Source organism: Schistocerca nitens, chromosome 2, assembly GCF_023898315.1.
Source record: "Schistocerca nitens isolate TAMUIC-IGC-003100 chromosome 2, iqSchNite1.1, whole genome shotgun sequence".
In the NCBI taxonomy this organism is placed as follows: Eukaryota; Metazoa; Arthropoda; class Insecta; order Orthoptera; family Acrididae; genus Schistocerca; species Schistocerca nitens.
This window is the reverse complement of record NC_064615.1, coordinates 1135485358-1135510344: the sequence shown is the minus strand read 5'-3', so window position 1 is coordinate 1135510344 and position 24987 is coordinate 1135485358. Positions and strand designations below refer to the sequence as shown.

The window sequence follows — 24987 nt, the reverse complement described above, 5'->3', positions numbered from 1 at the left end:
ACCATAAACCACACTCCCATACTCAACTCGGTGTTGGACAAGGGCTCTGTAGAGCTGCAGCAGCGTACAGCGATCTGCACCCAAATTGGTGTTGCTCCGGCAACAGAGGGCATTGAGGTGCTGCCAGCAGTTCTGCTTAAGCTGATGAAGTTGAGGCAGCCAAGTGATCGATCATCGACAACCAGTCCTAGGAATTGATATGTCTCCACTACAGTGAGTGGATTGCCGTTAAGGTAAAGTGAGGGTTCCAGATGAACGGTACGACGCCAAAAGTAGTGCCTGACACACGACTTTGTGGCAGAAAACTGGAAGCCGTGATAGAGCCCATGACTGCACCTTGTGGATGGTTCCCTGGAGGAGACGCTCAGCAACAATAGTGCTGGAGCAGCAGTATGAAATGCCGAAGTCGTCTGCATACAGAGTAGGTGAGACAGAGGGCCTGAGAGCTGCTGCTAGAATGTTAATGGCCACTAAAAATAGGGAGACTCTTAATACAGAGCCCTGTGGGACTCCATTCTCCTGGATATGGATGGGACTATGGGAGTCACCAACTTTGACATGCGAAGTATGGCGCGACAGGAAGTTTTGGATAAAAATCCAGAGTGGTCCCCGGAGACTCCACTCATACAATGTGGAAAGGATATGATGTCACCGATTCATGTCGTATGCTTTATGCAAGTCAAAAAAGATGGCAGTCGGGTGTTGCTGTCTGGAAAAGTCTGTTCGGATGGCAGATTCGATGGACACAAGATAATCAGAAGTAAAGTGACCCTTGTGGTAGCCACCATGACATGGAGCCAGAAAGCCACGTGACTCCAGGACCCGACCCAACCCAACCGCCAACATACCATACGTTCCAGTAGCTTATGAAGAACATTGGTGAGGCTGATGGTCTGATAGTTACCCACATGAAGAGGGTTTTTACAAAGTTTGAGCACCAGAATGATGGTGCTCTCCCGCCATTGCTATGGAAGGACGCCATCGCACCAGAGCCAGTTGAAGATAACATGCAGATACCGCTTGTAGTCAGATGAGAGATGTTTAATCATCTGGCTGTGGATGCAATCAGGCACAGGAGTTGTGTCGGGGCAATGTGCAAGGGCACTGAGGAGTTCCCACTCTGTCAATGGGGCGGTATAGGATTTACTGAAGCGTGTAGTTAACGAGAAAACATTCACTTCCAGCAGCCGCTTGAGTATGTGAAAGGCCGGGGGGGGGGGGGGGGGGGGGGTGATTCCCCAACACAGAGGCTCAGGCAAAGCGCTCGGAAATCGCGTTCACATCGGTACATAACTCGCAATTTATGGTAACCACGGGGACAGCTGTTGGGCCTGCTACCGGAAAAGACATTTGACCTTTCCCCAGACTTTGGAACATGACATGTGGCACCCAATGATGGAGACGTATTGCTCCCAACACGCCTTCTCCCATTGTTTGATAAGGTAGTGAACACGGTACAGGACCGTTACAAGTATATGAGGTGCTCCAGGGAAGGGTGCCGCTTATGCTGCTGCAGACCTCGCCAACGCTCCTTAATTGCTTCAGTTACTTCCAGCGACCACCAAGGGACTGCCTTACACCTCGGGCACCTTAAGAGTGAGGGATCACGTGTTCTGCCACAGAAACAATTGTGCTAGTCACCTGCTCAACGATTACATCCATGTTACCGTGTGGGGGAGATTCAGCGGTGACAGCAGAGGTGAAGTTCCCCAGTCCGGCTTGTTCAAAGCCCATCTGGGCAGGTGTCCATGTGCCTGATGCTGGGGCAGTGACCGGAAGATGGGGAAGTGGTCACTCAACACAGGTCATCATGTGCTCTCCAGTGGATAGATGGGAGAAGTCCTGGGCTGCAAATTGATAAATCGATGGCCGAGTAACTACCATGATGAGCCACACTGAAATGTATGGTGGTCCCAGTATTTAAGAGGCGGAGGTCAAATTGCAGAAGTAAAGTTTTGACATCTCCAACTCAGTCAGTGAGCATAGTACCAACCCACAAGGGGTTATTGGCATTAACATCTCCCAGACGTAGGAGAAGTTTAGGGAGTTGATCAATCAGTGCAACTAATACATTCAGGGGTACTGCACCACCTAGAGGAAGGTATACATTGCAGACAGTTATTTCCCACGTCGTCCTTATTCTGACAACCACAGCTTCAGCTACAGACCGAGTTTAGGACATAAATGCAAACTCCACCTGACACTCGATTGTAGTCGCTTTGGTTCCTGTAACATCCCTTATAGCTGCGGAAGGCAGGGGTCCGCATTGCTGGGAACCAGGTTTCCTGGAGAGCAATAGAGGCAGCAAGTGTAAAGTGTAACAGTTGCCATAGCTCTGCCTCCACTGGAGGATGACATCATGAGACTGGGAAAGCATGGAACATTCAATGAGGCAGTTTCTCCCTCCCCCCCCCCCCAGGAGTCACCCACTGCCACCAATTTAATGCCTGAGCAGTCTATATCCTTTGTATCTGAGGTTCTGACTAGATCTAGGTCCTCAGCAGATGCCACAACCTCCACCCCATCCTCAGCCACAGAGCTTGTAGGTAGCGGTGGTTTGGGTGCCACCGCAGTTTCCTTGGTCTGGGGGGTTTTCTTTTTGGATTTCTCTCGCTGTTCCTTGGGTTTCCCTGGCTGGGAGGACTTCACAGTCTCTGGGACTGAGGATGAGCGTGAAGCCCTAAAACCAGCTGCTTTTGGGCTCTTCAGACACTGGCGGGTGTCATCTTTCCCACTATAAGAAACCTGGGAATGGAGGGTCCCAAGGGACCCTTCCTAGTCAGAGAACCAGAAGAAGACTTTCGCTTCTCCAGCTTATAAATGGGGACGAAGATCCCTGATGGTTGAGGGGTGTTGCTCCTGAAGTATGTGGTGCGGGAACAACAGGGACGGAAATGCCCCCCCACCATCAAGGGGGCAGGTGTACTCTTCTGGCTCTGAGAGGTGACCTGGGTTGGTGGAGCTGATGGTGCCAGAACTGTTGTAGTGGTGGCATAAGACGGTGTCATATGTACAGGATGCAGATGTTCAAATTTTCTCTTAGCCTCAGTGTAGGTCAGGCGGTCCAGGGTCTTATACGCCATGATTTTCCTTTCTTTCTGGAGAATCCTGCAATCAGGCAAGCAAGGTGAATGGTGCTCTCCGCAGCTGACACAGATGGGAGGCGGGGCACATGGAGTATTGGGATGTGATAGGCGTCCACAATCTTGGCATGTGACGCTGGAAGTAAAGCAGGAAGACATGGCCAAACTTACAGCACTTTAAGCACCGCATTGCGTGAGGAATATAGGGCTTTACATCACACCGATTGACCATTGCCTTGACCTTCTTGGGCAATGTAACAGCCTCAAAGGCCAAGTTGAAGGCACTGGTGGCAACCTGATTATCCTTCCAACACCAGTGGACACGCCAGATGAAATGTACACCTTGCTGTTTTAAATATGTATGCAGCTCATGGTCTGACTGCAAAAGAAGGTCTCTGTCAAATATGATACCCTGGACCATATTTAAGCTGTTATGAGGTGCGATGGTTACAGAAACATTCCCCAGCTTGTCACAAGTGAGTAACTCCTGTGACGGGGCAGAGGACACTGTTTTGATCAAGACTGACACATTTTCAACAAGCTCTCCCCCTCCCTGAACTCGTCCTCTAAATGTTCAACAAAAAACTGTGGCTTCGTCATAAAAGATTCCCCATCAGCTCTTGAACATATAAGGTACCGGGGCGAATAAGATCTGCTGTCATCCTTAGCCTGATGTTCCTCTCATGGTGTGGCCAGGGAGGGAAACTATTTGGGGTCATACTTCCGTGCATTGTATCGAGTTCGTCATCGCTTAGAGACTGCTGGTGTTTCATCACCAGCAAAAGATGATGGACTACACTTCATCGCGTGTCATCCACCCTTATGCCACCCACTGACTAGGGGCCCTCCCCACGGGCACCACCCAGCTGCAGCAAAGACCACCTGGAAAGGATGGCCATTATCATGAGTCCTGATGCCCCAAGGGGCTGGGCATCTAACCCTTGCCATACATGGGGAGTTAATGGCACAGGCATCAGCAGAGCAATCCCTGTGTGGTCAGGGGGCTACAACCAACAGGGTACATGGCGGTCCCACCAGAACAGACTGGCCACTGTGCTGGATATTAGGTGCAAAGAAGTCCATGTTCATTGTCAATGCAGAAATCGACGCTGAATAGTAAATTGTGGAAAATGCACCCAGGAAGGTGTCCTCACCCACGAGATGGAGAACGGCAGGACTGCAAGTGTGCTAAAGATGTCAATTGATGATGGACACGATACACCTTGTAAGGTGCCCTTCCCCAATTGGCTCGCTCTTTGAAAAAATTTTGAAGAATTGAGGTCAAACTCTACAGGGAACCATCACATAGAGGCTGAAATGTGTGAAACTCCTTTCAGTCACCTCGTATAACAGGCAGGAATACCTCGGGCCTATTCTAACCCCCGGACCCGCAGGCGGGGCCAGGTCTGTTCCGATACTCCGTAAGCTCGGAATTTTTTTTTCCCCTCTTCATTAAATGGCAATGCGGCATGCTGTCAAATCCTTTACTGAAGTCAAGGAACATGGCATCAGTCTTAGCGCCATTGTCCACTGCACTGTGGATCTGGTGGAGGAACAGAGCCAACTGAGTTTTGCATGATCTCTGTTTGTGGAATCCATGTTGATTTTCTTCCAAGAAGTCATATGTCCTTAGCAAAAAACATGTTCCATAATTGTACAACAGATTGACATCTATGATATAGGTCTATAATTATATGGATCTGTCTTACAGCCATTCTTAAAAACTAGAATGAGCTGCACTTTTTTCCAATTGTTGGGTATCTTTTGTTGTTCAAACGAACTGTGATGAATTACTGCTAGGAAGGGAGAAAGTCTTTTGTATAATCTTTATAGAATCTCATAGGTATCTCATCTGGTCCTTCAGCCTTTCCACTACTAAGCAATTGTAGAAGCTTTTCAATACCGCAATCGATTATCTCAATATCTGCCACTTCGACGTTCGCACAACGATTGAAAGGATGGACAGTGTTACAATCTTCCATGGCAAAACAACTTTGGAACACTGAATTCAGTATTTTGGCCTTCTCTGTTATCTTCTGTTTCGGTGCCAGTGTGGTCACTGAGAAAATAGTAGGTGATTTTGACCCACTTACTGATTTTACATATGACCAAAATTTCTTATGGATTTTACTCAGGTTGGTTGACAAAATCTTACTTTTTAAATCATTGAACACTGCTCCCATTGCTCTCCTTACACTCATTTTTCCTTCGTTCAGCTTTTGTTTGTCAGCTAGGTTTTTACTTCTCTTGAATCTAAGATGAAGTACTGTGCTTACGTAGCACTTTCCTAACACGGCTATTAAACCATGGTGGATCTTTCCCATCCCTTAAAACCTTACTCAGAACATACTTGTGTAGGGCATACTGAATGATGCCTTTGAATGTTTTCCATTTGTTCTCCACCTCTTCATCCTCATCACTGAATATTTGATGCAGACTGCCGAGTATCTTGAAATTTGTATCCTGTCTGCCTTGCTGAGGAAATATATCTTCCTACCTTTCTTGACATTCCTTGTGCGACCAGTCGTCAGATTTTCAGAGCACTCTCTTGTCCTTGAGTACAAAGCTGCTCCTAAAGGTGGAAGAATCAGCAATGATCAATGGCATGAGGATGCAGAAGGCAATGGGAACCTCAATATTAAAAGGCACCTAGTGTTGTATTCACAGAACATGTGGCCTGTAATTGAGAAAGTGTCATGATGATCACTCCATTGCCAAAATATTCTGGCCTAGTCCTCCATTCAGATCTCCAGGATGGGACTGCCAAGGGGGAGGTGACCACGAGAAAAACATTGAATGATCAACTAAAAGATAACATCCTGCATCTCAGGGCATGGAATGTAAGAAGCTTGAATGTGGTAGGGAAGCTAGAAAATCTGAAAAGGGAAACGCAAAATCTCAATCTAGATATAGTAGTGGTCCGTGAAGTTAAATGGAAAGACAAGGATTTCTGGTCAGATGAGTATAAGGTAATATAAACAGTGACAGAAAATCGTATAACAGATGTAGGATTCATTATGATTAGGAGGGTATGGCAGAGAGTCTATTATAGTGAACAGTTCAGTGATATGCTTGTTCTTGTCAGAATCGACAGCAAATAGACACCAGCAAATATAGTTCTGGTACACGTGCTGATGCCACAAGCTGAAGACGAAAATACAGAGAATGTACGTGAGGATGTTGAAAGGGTAATACAGTACATTAAGGGAGACGAAAATAAAATAGTCATGGGGGACTGGAATGAAGTTTTAGGGATGGAGTAGAAGAAAAGGTTACAGGAGAATATGGGCCTGGGACAAGGAAAGTTAGAGGAGAAAGACTAATTGAGTTCTGTAATAAATTTCAGCAAGTAATAGCAAATACTCTGTTCAAGAATCACAAGGGGAGGTGGTATACTTGAAAGAGCATGCAGATAAGGAAAGATCTCAGGTAGGTTACATCATGGTCATACAGAGATTTGGAAATCAGATACTGGACTTTAAGGCATACCCAGGAGAAGATACAGACTCGGATCACAATGTATTGAAGTAGTGATGAAGAGTAGTCTGAAGTTCAAGAGATTAGTCAGGAAGAATCAATACTCAAAGAATTGGGATACAGATGTACTAAGGGATGAAGAGATGCACTTTTAAGTTCTATAAGGCTATAGATAGGACAGTGAGGAATAGCTCAGCAGGCAATACAGCTGAAGAGGAATGGACATCTCTAAAAAAGGGCAATCACAGATGTTGGAAAGAAAAACAGAGGTACAAAGAAGGTAACTGCGAAGAAAGCATGAGTATGAAAGAAATACTTCAGTTGATCGATGAATGAAAGACGTACAAAAATGTTCAGGGAAACTCAGGAATATAGAGATACAAGTCATTGAGGAAGGAAATAAATAAATAGGAACTGCAGGAAGTTAAGACAAAAAGACTGCATGGAAAGTTTGAATAAATCAAAAAAGAAATGATTGTTGGAAGGGCTAGTCCGCATACAGCAAAGTCAAAACAACCTTTGACGACACAAAAAACAAGGGTGGTAATATGAAGAATGCAATAGAAATTCCAGGTATGTTGAAGGCCTCTATGAGGGGAAAGATTTTTCCGATGTGATAGAAGAAGAACCATGAGTCAATTTAGAAGAGATAGGGGATCCGATAATAGAATCTGAATTTAAGACAGCTTCGGAAGACTTAAGATTAATTAAGGCAGAAGGGATAGATAACATTCCATCAGAATTTCTAAAATCATTGGGAGAAGTGGCAACAAACTGGTGTCTAGAATGTATGAGTCTGGGGACATATCATCTGACTTTCAGGAAAATATCATCCAGTCAATTCTGAAGACTGCAAGAATTGACAAGTGCAAGAATTATCACACAATCAGCTTAGCAGCTCAGGCACCGAAGTTTCTGACAACAATTATACACAGAAGAGTGGAAAAGAAAATTGGGGATGTGCTAGATGACGATCAGTTTGGCTTTACAAAAGGTAAAGGCACCAGAGAGGCAATCTTGACATTGCAGTTGATAATGGAAAGAAGACTAAAGAAAAATCAGGACACATTCATACGATTTGTTGACCTGGAAAAAGCATTCGACAATGTAAACTGGTCAAGATGTTCGAAAATCTGAGAAAAATAGGGGTAAGCTATAGGGACAGACGCTAATGTGCAATATATACAAGAGTGAAGAAGGAATAATAAGAGAGAACAAACAAAAATGAAGTTTTCAGATAAAAAAGGGTGAAAGACAGGATGTAGTCTTTCCTCCCTACTGTTCAATCTGTACATCAAAGAAGCAATGATATAAATAAAAGAATGCATCAGGAATGGAATTAAAATTCAAGTTGAAAGATATCAATGATACGATTCACTGATGACTTTGTTATCCTGAGTGAAAGTGAAGAAGAATTACATGATAAGCTGAATGGAATGAACAATATAATGAGTACATAATATGGATTGAGAGTAAATCAAAGAAAGATGAAAGTAATGAAAATTAGCAGAAATGAGAAGAGTGAGAAACTTAAAATCAGGACTGATGGGCATGAAGTAGATGAAGTTAATGAATTCTGCTACCTAGACAGCAAAATAACCAATGACCAGTGGAGCAAGGAGGACATCAAAAGCAGACTAGCCCTCTCATAAATGGCATTCCTGGGTAACACAAGTCTACTAGTATCAAACATAGGCCTTAATAGGAGGAGGAAATTTCTCAGAATGTACGTCTGGACCACAGTATTGTATGTCAGTGAAACACGGACTGTGGGAAAACCAAAACAGAAGGGAATCAAAGCATTTGAGATATCGTGCTGCAGGCGAATGTTGAAAATTATGTGGAGTGATAAGGTAAGGAATGAAGAGGTTATGCTTAGAAATGGAGAGGAAAGGAATACACAGGAAACACTAAAAGGAGAAGGGACAGGATAATAAGACATCTGTTAAGACATCAGGGCATGACTTCCACGGTACTAGAGGAAGCTGTAGAGGGCAAACCTGTAGAGTAAGATGGAGATTGGAATACATCCAACAAATAATTGGAGACATAGCTTGCAAGTGCTACTTTGAGATGAAGGGATAGGCAAAAAGGAGTAGTTTGTGATGGGCCACATTGAACCAGTCAGAAGACAGATGACAAAAATAGTTTGTTTTGTGTCACATGCAACCATTTAGTCTCCTACTGACACATGATGCATTTGTCAAAAAATGAGGTGATGGCATGCAACAAAATGGGACACTGATGAACAGCAGCATTCTAAAATGAATCCTCAGTGACTTTGTTGGCCATATAGTTTCCTTGTATCATGACGTGGCCAGGTACCCAGCAAATTATCACTTCCTTGCCACAGTGTTGGCATCACTATAGTAAGTCATGGATGTGTTGAATCAACTGGTCTTCCATATTTATGGATACAGTTGGCGAATTGCTTGTAGTAAACTAAGCAAGTCGAAACAGACAAGAAACCTTGTATGGTGATGTCTGTATCCTCTTCAGTGCCATCAGAGTGCCATTTAACTCTGCATCAAAATTTGTGAATTATTCTGGAAGACACACTTTGTAAACCTATGAAGGTAAAACAGCAAAACAACCGAAGACATTTTTTTGCTGTGATCCATCTGTATAAACAATGATAAAACAGTGGCATGTGCTTAAAATGGAGGAAACCAAAGTTGGGAGCATTGCTCTAAATGCCAATGACTGAGGTTACACTGATATTTTCAGCACATGTCCAGCCAAATCCAGAGACAGACTGAAATGGACTTGTCCAAAAGGCTCCAGTCAATATCAGAAAGTCCTCGTGGTGGACAGCATCTAACACCTTGAGATAGGAAATAAGGATTGCCATAAACTAAAAGTGATTGAACAAATGCCCTATAAAAATGCAGGAGGGAGGATCTGTCAAGCCTCCTATATTTGTATGCTAAGGCATTTCCAAGTATTCAATGACTGAAAGCCCTTTGTTCATATGTCTTTCAAGTTAATTTTGAGTCAAATAATAAACCCAAAAAGTGCTCAGTTTCTTGAAATCGTAAAATACTGTCCCTCATTGTGAATACTGGTTGGTTAAAACTTTGACAAGGACAGTTAAAATTGGTATGCATGGTCTTCTCTGGTGATAACCAAAAACCAATAGTCCTGGTCCAGGTTATCAGCTGCATCGTCACTGTTGTAAGATCGGAGGAAGAGTAGAAGACTACACAGTTATCCACAAACAAAGAGTATTTGACAGTGCTCCTGACTGTGGAGGAAATGCCATTGACAGTGATGGCGAATGGTGTGACACTGAGTAAACTGTATGAGATTTTCACTCTGCAGCAGAGTGTGCGTAAGTCATGCTTGGGTAGCTCAGATGGTAGAGCACTTACGAGCAAAAGGCAAAGGTCTTGAGCTCAAGTCTTGGTCTGGCACAAAGTTTTAATCTGTCAGGAAGTTTCACTGAGTACACTGCCTAGCATGACAATTCTCTTTAACATATCAGTCAGCCAAGGAATTTCCAATGTGGTATCAAAAATGCCAGTACTCAAGAAATAACTGGATAAGAAGTGGCAGATGTCCATGTAGTCCCCATTCATGAAGTTGGCAAAGGATGTTGTACAAGCAGAAAGTTTCATACTTTCTGGAGGTTTAAAACGTCCCACACCAAATGGTTTCAGCATAAGGAGGATTCCTGTATCGCTGTCTCCAGTAAATTTGGATTGTCAAGAGTAGAATTGTAGTGCCTGAAATCACACCGGTAGGGGCTCAGGTGACCTCACGACACGAGCAACCTGAGGAGGCAGTAGCGGACCATGCATTCAGGAGTCTTACAGATTACACTCATAAGGGCTACACCCCAGTAACAGTTAGGGGCACTAAGGTCTTTGCCTGGTTTCCAGAATGGAATTAATATTGCCTCCTTCGAATTCATGAGGTAGTGTCCACGAAACCAGATATGACTAAAACCACAAAGGAGCCATCCTTTCAGTTCAGAGCACAGATGACAAAGCCTGGCATAGTGGATCTTATCATGACCTGGAGCTGTGTCTCTGGCTACAGACAAAGCTAATTCCAGTTGACACATGGAGACCAGAAGGTTGTGGACTTCCTCATTACATGAGAAGAAATTGAATTTCCTCATCTCTGCAATCCTATGGAACACCTGAAAAGCAGGAGCTTGTCTGGATGACTTGGTGACAGCAGAAATGTGTTCAGCTAAAACCTGAGCCATGGCTTTTCATATCTATCAACACCAAATTCATTGAAAAGCCCGTAATGGGACGTGTACTGCGCTTGCCTGAAATCCACTTTACTGAGTTCCAAACGTGGGCAGCAGAAGTGGACCAATTAATGTAAGTCGAGAATTCCTTCCAGAAAGACCTGTTCTTTTATCACTCACCTCGCATGTGCTCTTGCAGACCTGTAGGCATGAAGGTTTCCTGTACTTGGATGGTGTTTGAAGTTCTGCAGAGCTGTTAATTTGGCCCTGGTTGTCAATCTAGTCTTAATTCCACCAAGGCTCAGGCCATCATCTGAGGTGGCTACTAGACTGGGGGATGGACTCTGCAGCAGCCGATTGGATCTCAGAACTGATATGGGCCATTGTGTCCTATGCACAATCCTTTTGGTCAAAAATAGCCTATCGACTATACTGCAACCAATTTGCCCTTTCTATCATCCATCTGTGTGGTCTCCTATCAGCCACTGTTGGCAGACAGATCCACACTCAGAAGAGGTCACTGGAATGTGAATCTGTAGCCACTTCCCACTGAACTCAGTCTGCAACAGCTGGGGAACAATAACAAAGGTCAATGGCTGAAAAAGACATTGGAGCTGTGGAAAAGTGCATCGTCTGACCCAAGTTCAGAAGGCAGATATTCTCAGAATGGATGCATCGCTAGATCACCTGACCCCTGGAGCAAGTGGTAGGCGAGCCCTACAATACAATGTGTGCACTTAAATCCCCCATGAGGAATGGGTGTGGGAGGGCCTGAAGAGTTGTGTCAGTATGTTTGCAACCAAATCATCATTAGGTGGAAGGCACAAAGAACACGCTGTGATATTAAAGGGTGTGAGAACTTTCTCAGCAATTGCTAGCATGGTCATGGTAAGAGGGACAGGAGAGGAGAGGTATCCGTCATCAATGAAAACAGTCACACCAATTTTAGCCCTGCCTCCAGTATAATCATCTTTCCTGTAGGGGTGGTAACCTCATAATGCTGATGTGTCTGTGACTTTAAGATGAGTATCTTGTACGCAGATGCAGAAGGGTTTCTCCTGGACCAGGAGCTGTCATTCTTCCAAATGTGAGCGGTATTCATTTAAATACAACTGCAATGCAAAAGTCCCTATGGGAGCCATTGTTTAGTGATGGCTGGTCTTTTCCTTCTCCGTCAGAGGTGGTGATTTGCCGGAGAGATCAGGGGGAATTTTTTTTTTCTTGTTTTGGGGCGCAAAACTGCTATTGTCATTAGCGCCCGGTCTGTGGCTTAGGAAAAGGTAAAAAACGAAAATGGAAACCGGCAACAATGGGAACGAAACTCGAAGAATTGGAGAAACTAAAAGCAGAAGGAAAGCTTAAAAATCTACCACAGAAAGGGGATGGTTGTCCCCAAAAAGAGCTTCAAATTACTGACATCTCACTCGCACAAATAAACTCGAGAACGCGATCAGCCGAGCGCGTGTCATCTGCTAAAATGGACGATATATCAGGCGACAGCTGTAGACGGGCGCGTAGTGAAGTAAAATAGGGGCACTCAATTCAAAGGTGTCTTACCATCCACAGCTGAGAGCAGTGGAGACAGAGTGGGGGAGGATTGCCACTTAAAAGATGTCGATGGCTAAGAAGACAGTGCCCTATCCGGAGTCCAGTTAAAATTACCTCCTCCCGACGACGCGTTCGGGAGGAAGAGGTCCAAGCACTGGGAAGAGCTTTCACGTCCCGCAATTTATTAGTGGGAAGTGTCGACCAATGTGCGTGCCATAAAAGAACAACACGTCGACATAAAACACGCCGCAGATCGGCGAAGGGAATTGATCGAATAGCTGGCCGAAGAAGAGAGACTGCAGCCTTGGCCGCTATATCAGCAGCCTCATTTCCACAGATACCAACGTGTCCTGGCAGCCAGAGAAACGCCACCGAGACGCCCCCCAGGTGGAGCAAGCGCAGGCAGTCCTGAATCCAGTGGACCAGAGGGTGGACAGGGTAGAGAGCTTTGAGACTGAGGAAAGAGCTGAGAGAATCTGAACAGATAACATACTGTAACCGCTGATGGTGGCGGATGTATTGGATAGCCTGGAGAACAGCGTAAAGCTCCGCAGTATAAACAGAACACTGGTCGGGAAGCCGAAATCGATTTGGGGTGTCGTCAACAATATAGGCACTCCCTACACCTAACGATGTTTTCGAGCCATCAGTGTAAATAAATGTGGCTTCCTTCATTTGTGCACATAGAGCAGCAAATGCCCGACGATAAACAAGTGAAAGTGTACCATCCTTGGGAAACTGACAAAGGTCACGGAGCAGGCAGGTCCTGGGACGGAGCCAAGGCGGTGCTGCACCACAAGTTGTCAAGAAGGTTTTGGGAAAGCGGAAGGAAAGAGAATGGAGCAGTTGACGCAAGCGGACTCCCAGTAGTAGGGAGGAAGGGCGGCCAGCATACCCTAAATCCAACGAGGCGTCGAAAAAAATGTCATGGGCTGGATTAGCAGGCATGGAAGACAGACGGCTAGCATAACGACTCAGAAGGACTGGTCGCCGATTGGACAGCGGAGGTTCAGCAGTCTCAGCATAAAGGCTTTCCACAGGGCTGGTGTAAAAAGCTCCAGACACTAAACGTAATCCACGGTGGTGGATAAAGTCGAGACGACGAAGAATATACGGTCGAGCAGAGGAGTAAACTATGCTTCCATAGTCCAATTTCGAGCGTACTAAGGCGCGATAGAGGCGGAGAAGGACCACTCGGTCCGCTCCCCAGGAGGTACCATTCAGGACACGGAGGGTGTTGAGGGATCGCAGACACAGAGCCGAAAGATAGGAAACGTGGGAGACCAACACAGTTTTCTGTCAAACATAAGACCCAAGAATTTAGCGACGTCCGAAAACGGAAGGTTGACAGGTCCTAGATGTAAGAAGGGTGGAAAAAACTCCTTACGTCGCCAAAAATTAACACAAACGGTCTTACTGGGAGAAAACGGAAGACGGTTTCGATGCTCCAAGAGTAGAGGCGATCGAGACAGCCTTGAAGACGTCGTTCAAGAATGCTGGTCCGTTAAGAGCTGTAGTAGATCGAAAAATCGTCCACAAAGAGGGAGCCTGAGACATCGGGAAGGAGACAGTCCATAATTGGATTTATTGCAATGGCAAACAGTACAACACTTAGCCTGGAGCCCTGGTGTATCCCGTTTCCTTGGGAGAAAGTACGGGAGAGAGTAGTGTTCACCCGCATTCTAAATGTGCGCTCTGCCATAAATTCGCGAAGAAATAGTGGCAGCCGACCTCGAAAGCCCCAAGAGGGCCTGTCCTCCAACAGGTATCGTATGCTCTCTCCAGATCAAAAAATACTGCTACTGTTTGGAGTTTCCGGAGAAAATTGTTCATGATATCAGTGGAGAGAGCAACAAGATGGTCAACTGCAGAACTATGCTTTCGGAATCCGCATTGGGCAGCTGTTAAAAGACTGCAGGATTCCAGCCACCAAGCTAAACGGCAATTCACTATACGCTCCAGAACTTTACATACACTACTCGTGAGAGAAATGGGCCGATAGCTAGAGGGGAGAAGTTTGTCCTTTCCACGTTTCGGAACAGGAACGACGATAGCTTCCCGCCATCGTCTGGGAAAAGCACTGTCGGTCCAAATTCGATTATAAAGGCGAAGGAGGTAACGCAGACTGTGGGTTGATAAATGCAGCAACATTTGGACGTGGGTACCATCTGGTCCTGGGGCGAGAGGAGCGAGAGGAAGAGAGTGCATGTTGGAGTTCCCGCATGGAGGAAACAGTATTATAGCTTTCGCGATTTTGAGAGGAGAAAGCAAGAGGTTGCACTTCCGCTGCACGTTTCTTCGGGAGAAACGCTGGCGGGTAATTTGAAGAATTCTAAATCTCAGCAAAGTGTTGACCCAATGAGTTAGAAATTGCGACAGGGTCCTCTAACTTATCATGTGCGACAGTTAGCCCAGAGACCGGGGAGAAACTAGGTGCGCCAGATAACCGTCTAATCCGACTGCAAACTTTCGAGGAGGGAGTGAAGGTGTTACATGAGCTAGTAAAGAATTTCCAGCTTGCCTTCTTGCTATCGTGGATGACACGACGGCATCGCGCACGGAACTACTTATAGCGGGTACAGTTGACCAAAGTAGGATGGTGGCGGAAAACGCGAAGAGCACGTCGCCGCTCACGTTTTGGGTCACGGCATGCCTCGTTCCACCAAGGAACTGGGGGGCGCTGGGGCAATTCGGAGGTGCGTGGTATTGAACGTTCCGCAGCTGTAAGAATAACGTCTGTAATATGAATGACCTCATCGGCGACGCTAGGAAAGTCACGGTCATCGAATGTCGCTAGAGACGAAAAATGTGTCCAATCGGCTTGGGCAAACTTCCAGTGTCTCGGGCGCATATATCGCAGTTGTGGCTGCAATCGAAGGACACATGGAAAGTGGTCACTCGAGTGTGTATCATCAAGGGCGAACCATTCGAAGCCCCGAGCTAGCGGAACAGTACCGACCGAAAGGTCCAAATGAGAGAAATTTGTCGTGGAGGCAGACAGAAATGTATGGTCCCCAGGGTTGAGGCAAACTAGATCCGCTTGGTGGAAGACGTCTAACAATAGTGAGCCACGTGGACAAGGATGTGGAGATCCCCAAAGCGGGTAGTGGGCATTGAAGTCCCCAACCAGCAAATCGGGGTGTGGAAGCTGACCAAGAAGATGAAGGAGATCAGCTCATGCCATTGATGTGGACGATGGAATGTATACAGTACAAAGAGAGAAGGTGTATCCAGAAAGGGAAAGACGGACAACAACTGCTGGGAAGGAAGTGTTTTAGGGGATTGGGTGATAATGGAGAGAATTATGGAGAAGAATCATTAGTCCCCCATGTGCTGGAGTGCCTTCAACAAGGGGAGATCAAATTGGACTGACTAAAAATGGGGGAAGACAAAGCGGTCGTGGGGACACAGCTTTGTTTCCTGAAGACAGAAGATGACCAGCGATTAGGATCGTAGGAGGATCGTCAATTCATCCCGATTGGCTCTAATGCCTCCGATATTCCAATGGATAATGGACATAGGGTGGACAGAAAATGGAAGAATGTGACCAAGGTTGCCGTCAACTCAACAACTGCTCAGAGCTTGTGACCGACAGCATGAAACGGCACTCAGCCGAAGGCAAAAGATCCTGATCCATAGGTTGTTCAGGAGAAGCTCCTGCCACAAGCGATTGGCCGGTTCATTGGCCGCCAGCAGTGCGCTTCGGCGACACAGAAGACGGCAGAGGGCCGTTACCGCCAGGTGGTGCTGTAGATGAGACACGCCTTGGCGGAGAAGGAGAGGAACTGGGTTTCTTATTAGGTTTCTTGGAAACATGATGTTTAGATGAATGAGGAAACGATGGTTGTGAAGTTGGGGTACATAAAAAATCTTCACGAGTATGCTCTTTTTGGAAGTCTGGGTGTCTGACTGTTGGGATCGAGATTTAGCATAACCCGATGAAGGGTTAGCCATAGACTGAACAGGCGAAAGTGCGGTGGTTGAACGGGCGCTCTTTGCGCTGGCGGATCTGACGACCGTGTCACTAAAGGTGAGATGACAAGTCTGCGTGGCTGCCTCTTTGTTGGCCGAGGAGAGGCAAGGACAGTGCTGTATTTTCCTGTCTGAGGCACAGTGGGCTTTCGACTTGCGAATAATCTTCGAGCAGCAAAGGTCGACACCTTTTCCTTCACTCAGATTTCCTGAATGAGCTTTTCGTCTTTAAAAATGGGGCAATCTCGAGAGGAAGCAGCGTTGTCACCCATACAGTTGATGCAACGAGGGGATGGAGGTGGACAAGCACCCTCATGGGCATCCTTGCCAAACGTAACATATTTGGCCGGGTTTTAACTGGACTCGCTGGTGTGATTGAACCGCTGGCACCAATAGCAACACGTAGGGTTTAGGACGTAGGGGCAAACGGAAATTATCTCATAGCCCGCTTTTATTTTCGATGGGAGTTGAACTTTGTCAAACGTGAAGAAGACGGTGCGGGATTGAATGAGGTTCGTGTCAAACCTTTTCATAACGCTATGAACAGCCGTTATGCCCTGGTCAGACAGGTAGTGCTGAATTACCTCATCAGACAATTCGTCGAGGGAGTGTGTATAAACGAATCCACGTGGGGAATTTGAAGTGCGGTGCGCTTCAACCCAAACAGGGAAGGTGTGGAGCAGTGATGCACGCAGCAATTTTTGTGCCTGGAGGGCACTGACTGTTTCTAACAAAAAGATGCTATTTCGTAATCTGGAACAAAATTAAAAGACCTGCAATTGCGTCGACACCTTTCTGAATAATGAAACGGTTGACCATGGAGAATTCGTGACCTTCGTCAGACCAAGACGCTACAAGGAACTGTGGCAACGATGGAAGAACTGTCTGTGGCTGAGACTTGGTGAACTTACGCTTGTGAGCAGACATAGTGGAAGATGAGGAAACCATTGCGGAAGAATCCCCCATTATTACCGGCGTTTCCGATGGCGCGCTCCTCCCTTGTGGGGGCCTCTCTGAGGGCACTCCCGCCTTAGGTGATTGTTCACACCTCAGGTCACACCTCCCGACAAACGGACGGAGGGACCAATCGGCACCTTCGGAAGGTATCAGCTCGGGAAATCACCCCTCCCTGGGCCTGGCCGTTACCAGGGGATACGTACGTGTCCTACCTGTCTACCTGGGGGGGGGGGGGGGGGAATTACGCGATACCCCGTCACCAGCTACGCACGAAAATGCATGGGTCGGCCTTCAGACACGCACAGGGAGGACGAAAGAGAGAGGGGAGGGCAAAGAAGGGGGGGAAAACCGCGAAAGGGGGGGAAAACCGCGAAAGGGGGGGAAAAACCGCGAAAGGGGGGGAAAAACCGCGAAAGGGGGGGAAAAACCGCGAAAGGGGGGGAAAAACCGCGAAAGGGGGGGGAAAACCGCGAAAGGGGGGGAAAAACCGCGAAAGGGGGGGAAAAACCGCGAAAGGGGGGGAAAAACCGCGAAAGGGGGGGAAAAACCGAGAAAGGGGGGGGAAAACCGCGAAAGGGGGGGAAAAACCGCGAAAGGGGGGGAAAAACCGCGAAAGGGGGGGAAAAACCGCGAAAGGGGGGGAAAAACCGCGAAAGGGGGGAAAAACCGCGAAAGGGGGGAAACAAAGAAAGGGGGGAAACAAAGAAAGGGGGGAAACAAAGAAAGGGGGGAAACAAAGAAAGGGGGGAAACAAAGAAAGGGGGGAAACAAAGAAAGGGGGGAAACAAAGAAAGGGGGGAAACAAAGAAAGGGGGGAAACAAAGAAAGGGGGGAAACAAAGAAAGGGGGGAAACAAAGAAAGGGGGGGAAACAAAGAAAGGGGGGGAAACAAAGAAAGGGGGGGAAACAAAGAAAGGGGGGGAAACAAAGAAAGGGGGGGAAACAAAGAAAGTGGGGGGGAACAAAGAAAGTGGGGGGAAAGCAAAGAAAGGGGTGAAAGCAAAGAAAGGGGTGAAAGCAAAGAAAGGGGTGAAAGCAAAGAAAGGGGTGAAAGCAAAGAAAGGGGTGAAAGCAAAGAAAGGGGGGAAAAAAGCAAAGAAAGGGGGGAAAAAGCAAAGAAAGGGGGGAAAAAAGCAAAGAAAGGGGGGAAAAAAGCAAAGAAAGGGGGGAAAAAAGCAAAGAAAGGGGAGAAAAAAGCAAAGAAAGGGGGGAAAAAGCAAAGAAAGGGGGGAAAAAAGCAAAGAAAGGGGGGAAAAAAGCAAAGAAAGGGGGGAAAAAAGCAAAGAAAGGGGGGAAAAGCAAAGAAAGGGGGGAAAAGCAAAGAAAGGGGGGAAAAGCAAAGAAAGGGGGGAAAAGCAAAGAAAGGGGGGAAAAGCAAAGAAAGGGGGGAAAAGCAAAGAAAGGGGGGAAAAGCAAAGAAAGGGGGGAAAAGCAAAGAAAGGGGTTGTAAACAAAGAAAGGGGTTGTAAACAAAGAAAGGGGTTGTAAACAAAGAAAGGGGTGGAAAACAAAGAAAGGGGTGGAAAACAAAGAAAGGGGTGGAAAACAACGAAAGGGGTGGAAAACAACGAAAGGGGTGGAAAACAACGAAAGGGGTGGAAAACAACGAAAGGGGTGGAAAACAACGAAAGGGGTGGAAAACAACGAAAGGGGTGGAAAACAACGAAAGGGGTGGAAAACAACGAAAGGGGTGGAAAACAACGAAAGGGGTGGAAAACAACGAAAGGGGTGGAAAACAACGAAAGGGGTGGAAAACAACGAAAGGGGTGGAAAACAACGAAAGGGGTGGAAAACAACGAAAGGGGTGGAAAACAACGAAAGGGGTGGAAAACAACGAAAGGGGTGGAAAACAACGAAAGGGGTGGAAAACAACGAAAGGGGTGGAAAACAACGAAAGGGGTGGAAAACAACGAAAGGGGTGGAAAACAACGAAAGGGGTGGAAAACAACGAAAGGGGTGGAAAACAACGAAAGGGGTGGAAAACAACGAAAGGGGTGGAAAACAACGAAAGGGGTGGAAAACAACGAAAGGGGTGGAAAACAACGAAAGGGGTGGAAAACAACGAAAGGGGTGGAAAACAACGAAAGGGGTGGAAAACAACGAAAGGGGTGGAAAACAACGAAAGGGGTGGAAAACAACGAAAGGGGTGGAAAACAACGAAAGGGGTGGAAAACAACGAAAGGGGTGGAAAACAACGAAAGGGGTGGAAAACAAAGAAAGGGGTGGAAAACAAAGAAAGGGGTGGAAAACAAAGAAAGGGGTGGAAAACAAAGAAAGGGGAAAACAAAGAAAGGGGAAAACAAAGAAAGGGGAAAACAAAGAAAGGGGAAAACAAAGAAAGGGGAAAACAAAGAAAGGGGAAAACAAAGAAAGGGAGAAAAAACAAAGAAAGGGGAAAACAAAGAAAGGGAAATGAAAGAAGAGAGGTCTCAAACGCCGCTGCGGAGAAAAGGGTAAAGAGAAGAGGTAAGGAAAAGAGGACAAAGGAAGGATGAAGAGATACAAGCAGAGAAGGCGAAGAATGCATTACATTTATGAGCGTCCGTCTCCGGACATAGGCACAAACCATACTCCCAGAGGGGTGAAGGGGAAGGAATGAGCCAGTGGTGAGGGGGGGGGGGGGCGGCAAAGATGGGGGATACAGAAGGATGCGGGAAAGGAAGGTATGCAAGCCTAGAAAGGAAGGAGAGCCACATTAGCTCGGGGTCCCGTGCTCGCTACGCACGTATCCACAAAAGAGTTGTGGACCCCCTGGGGGGATCAGGGGGAATGTTAGCCAGTTCTCAGCTCTCCGGTTTCTGAGACTGGAAGGCCATATCTTCCAAAGGAAAGTCCCATCAGAGAGGGAGAGAGCTCACCAATCCAAAGATTTAGCTACCACTTTCTTGGACTTTGAATTACTTTTTGAATGACGTTTTCCTTTACAGATGGGTTAGATGTATGGCTTAGTTTGCTTCTGATGGTGGGTAGCAGTATGTGGTTTAGGTGGTGAAGCCCACTGCTGATGCCTGTCGAAGACTACAGTTTGAAGTGGAGCGTTTCCCTCACAGGTACTCCAACAAGTGCATGTGCTCATATTTTAATTTGTGGTCTGAGATTGTGTTGAGGCATCACACTCAGTGATTGGCATCTTAAGGTCTCATGTAAAAGAAGTAGCAAGAACCTGAGGTTGCATAGCTTCGAAAGCTTTTATAGCTTCACCATAGGGTATGCATCCCTTGACTTTCAACTCCTGAATTTTCTGTTCCTTGTTGTAAACCTCACACTTCTTGCTCCACACTGGGTGATCCTTGGAGCAGTTTACATATTTTGCAAGAAGTATACAAGAATTGCCTGATTCATGAGCTGAGCCTCCACAATGGCCACATGTAGCCCTCTCATTACATCCCATAGAAGTACAGCCAAATTATTCTGATTTTTAGCACCGCTCTGGGTTAGGAACAAACAGGCAAACCTCAAGACAGATATAGCCTGCATGGCTATGTTCAGTTAATTCCGGAGAGTTAGTATAAATTTTGCAGATTTTTCCAACTTGCCATTGACTCAGCTCACATGGTTCTGCACTTCCGTAATGCCCACAATTTTCTGTTCTTTGTGTAACTCTGTGGGCTCTGCCTCCATTATATTGGAACAGGTAACAACACCCTTACTAAAGTTAAGGGTGTTATGCAACTCAGCCTCTAGTGCATATTCATCTATGGCCTTGCATCCCGGAAGCTTAGATACCTGGTTTGAATTAGCAGTTTCAACTAGAAGTGTTCCATAACAAAGTTATTTTACTCATTTTCAGGACCAAGCAATACCTTTCAATGCCTTGAGATTATAGAAAGGGAAGGCCTTCTCAAAGGTTCCTCCTGTTCTCTTTATTACAATGAAAGTGTTAGGGCACACTAATGCCCTGTTACTATGATTCTGAGACTTCTTTTTCGGAGGACTGGCCAACCAAGCTCTCTTTGATGAGTGGGTGTAGGTACTATCTGATGGTACCTCTGTTCCACAGGGATCCCAGCAGATGCTAGAGAAACAACCATCAACCCATGCCGAGCACTGTATGCCTGAGAAAGACATACAACTGCAGGGCAGCAGGTGCCCCCAGAGGTTGCTCATTTGAGACTGTGTTCCTCAACAGTCATTCACCTCACCAGCACATAGCACACCATGAGGTTAAGGTTTTTTTTATATATATAGAGGTGTGTACCTTCCTGGCAGTCCAGGTGGTGAAGCCAAGGCTCCCATTCTCCAAAACACTCAACATTCCAGGGCTGCAATGCAGGGTTGTTACTGAATCATGCCCAGAACTTACAGTAACAGAGGACTGATGGCACTCACCAGTCCCCAGCTCAGGAACTCAGGATTGTCAAGCTTGTTCCCAGCAATTAAATGTTGAGCCCCTGGTGGAGGAGGAGGAGGAGGAGGAGGAGGAGTAGTATTTGTCACAGCAGACAAAAAAAATCAAATCCACCAAGACAAACACTGAAGCTGCATGTGGGATTGATTGGGCAATGCTCAGTATCTGGGATGGGCATAAAATGATAATTGGATCCTTTTATCTCCCACCAGACTTATCTGCTGCTGCAACTGAAAACTCCATAGAGTACCGCAATTCATTTGTATGCAAGTTCCCTAATCACACTTTAATCATTGCTGGAGACTTAAATGACCCAACTATTAACTGGGAAAATTACAATTTTGTTAATGAGGGGCATGATAAGACATACTGTGAAACTTCACTAAATGCCTTCTCTGAAAACTACCTAGAACCGATAGTTAGGAACCCTACTCATGTTGGAAATACATTGGATCTGCTGACAGACAGACCTGATCTCTTTGAGGATGCTGACAAAGAAACTTGGGTCAGTGAACTGATGTGGTTGTAGCAACAATGATTACCAAACTACAAAGGACAACTACAACAAGCAGAAAGATATGTTGTGTAAAGTAGATAAAAAACATCAGCAGTGTCATATCTCAAGAGGAACTTTAAGCTTTCAGCACAGGTCAGGAGCATCTAGAGGAACTATGGCAGAAGTTCAAAAGAATAGTTGACCATGCACTGTATAGATATTTACCTAGTAGAACAGTTCATAATGGGAGGACTCTCCATGGTATGCAGCCACTGTAAAGAAACTTCTAAAGAAACAGAGGCTGCTGCATAATAGCTGTAAAATAGAACACTGGAGTATAGACACAGAGATGCTGAATGAAACACATCTGGCTGTCAAAAGAGCAATGCATATTGCCTTCAGTGACTACCATAGCATAATATTGTCAAATGACATTTAAAAAATCAAAAATTCTGCTCATATGTAAAGGCTGTAAGTGGTACTGAAGTTCAAATCCATTCCCTAGAGAATGAGATAGGAACTGAAACTGAGGGCAGCAAAGCGAAAGCTGAAATGATTAACTCCATTTTCAAAACCCAGGAGAATTGCCCAAATTTAATCCTCGTATAATTGAAAAGTTGAATTAAATCAACAGTACTTCAAGCCTGATGGAACCCCATCATATTCTATACTGAATTTGCAGATGAGTTAGCCCCTATTCTCACTACAATCTATCATATCTGCCCCGAGCAAAAAACCATGCCCACTAATTGGAAAATGGCACAGGTCACACCTGTCTATGAGAAGGGTAGCAGATGTGACCCAGAAAACTACCATCCAAAATCGTTGATGTTAATTTGATGTAGACGCTTAGAACATACTCTGACCTCAAACATGATAATGTACCTTGAACAGAATGACCTCCTCAATGCCAACCAGCTCAGTTTTTGAAAACACCGATCATGTGTAAACCAACTCACACTTTGCTCACATGACATACTGAAAGCTTTGGATCGAGTCAATCATTTAGATGAAATGTTTCTTGATTTCCAAGAATCATTTGACTCACCTATGCTTATTGTCAAAAGTATGATCATATGGGATACAAAGTGAAATTTGTGACTGTATTGAGGACTTTTTGGTAGGAATGGCACAGCATGTTACCTTGGATGGAGACTCATCATCAGATCTAGAAGTAACTTGGGGTGTGCCCCAGAGTAGTGTGCTGGGTCCCTGGCTGTTCTTGCTGTATATTAATGACCTCACAGGCAATATTAATAGTAAAACCCAGCTTTTTGCATGAGATGCAGTTGTTCAAGTGTGTGTGACCTCTACCAGATGGGACTAACAGGGGATATTGAATGTCTACAAAGAATGGCACCACAAATGGTCACAGGTTTGTTTATTCCCCGATGGAGTGTCACAGAGATACTGAAGGAACTGAAATGGCAGACTTTTGAAGACAAACTATCCTGCCGATAGACTATTAAAGTTTCAAGAACCAGCTAGGGATATACTACAAACATCTATGTACTGTTCAAACAGGGATCGTGAGAATAAGATGATGATAATTATCAAATGATCACAGGCATCCACACAATCTTTCTTCTCACATTCCATACATGGATGGAAAGGAAGATACCTTAATAATGGGTAAAATGGGATGTAAACTCTGCCGAGCAGCTCACAGTTGTTTGCAGAATATAGAAAAGGAAACATGACATCAAAACTGAGGGCTTAAAGTTAATGTGTAAGAGTGCAGCTCAACAGAGCTACCATCAATGGATGAATTCTCTATTGTTGGTTCATTCAAGCATGTAATACGGAAGCTGTTAGAACAGTTTCTCTGTAAAATTTTAAAGCTTCTTCACATTTTGTCCTTGCAAATCACTATGGTGAGCAGGGCATAACTGGACTGAGGCAACCAGAGAACTAGGGGTACACTGGCACCCACTAGAATGAAATAATTAAATAATGAAAAATTGAAATGCATCTGGAATATACGCGTATCATATACACACATAAGCGCGCATATCACATACGCGCGCATATCACATACGCGCGCATATCACATGTGAAGTGTGTACTGTAAAATCCACCTTCCTTCAGGAAATGTATGGCTTCCTTAGCTACTAACTCATCATCCCATGTGTTTGGGGTAGTGTGGTAGACAAGTTGATGGCTCATCTCACATCAACTAGCAGGGCACATTCTACAGAATAATGAGTTGGTATAAGATGACGAGCACAGCTGCATCAAGGGGTGTCCTTTTTAATAAAGGACCCTATGGGAAACACTGTAGTGGCCACTATGCAGCCAATGGAGTAAAATTGCACCTTTCTGAGTGACCTGGAGTGACATATCCCCTACCTCAGCGGTCACACCAGTTACTCTCAGCTTGCTGACAGCTGTTGTAGCCTGCCATTCATATCCCAGGCTTTCAAAATGTTATGTTGCAGCTGACATCTTAGGTCTCTCTCTAGTACACATATTCAAGTTTGCCTCTTTAGCTGATTTGTCAGAGTTCATTTCATAGAAAACCCACATTGCTCTGTGTCCAGATGAATGTTAGTACTCTGGAACTGTGTATGTCATCTACTAAGCCATGGATGTTCACTTCTGAAATGTATGAGGTGATATGTCCTTTGTAAGTAGCTCACGTAGTCCCTACAAACCGGTCGTCCTTTGTGGTGACTGTTTCAATAAACTGCAGAGCCTGGCCATGATGACCAACTCTCCAGTGCGTACACTGTATGCATGAGGCAGAAAATACATTCTGCATGTGAGAAAACACAACCAAACCTGCCATTAACTTTCAGTCTGTCGATGTATATGCTTGTCGAATTAGGGTAGTTGTGGGGAACTGAACACTAGTTACCTGAGGGTGGTGGATTTGCATTTTTCCTATGGCCACAAGAGAGACCAA

General features: G+C 45.6%; 1 protein-coding gene across 1 annotated transcript in view; it reads left to right on the top strand.

Annotated features, from left to right (window-relative positions):
* The window catches only part of LOC126235600 (cylicin-2-like), a gene marked incomplete at its 3' end in the record, with an annotated part of 33416 nt that extends 13790 nt beyond the window's left edge, over positions 1-19626 (top strand). The window contains exons 2-3 of the mRNA XM_049944312.1: positions 18221-18700; positions 19493-19626. Of these exons, the coding sequence (XP_049800269.1) occupies positions 18221-18700; positions 19493-19626 (614 nt within the window). The remainder of the gene's footprint in view (positions 1-18220; positions 18701-19492) is intronic.
* Between the last annotated feature and the right edge of the window lie 5361 nt (positions 19627-24987).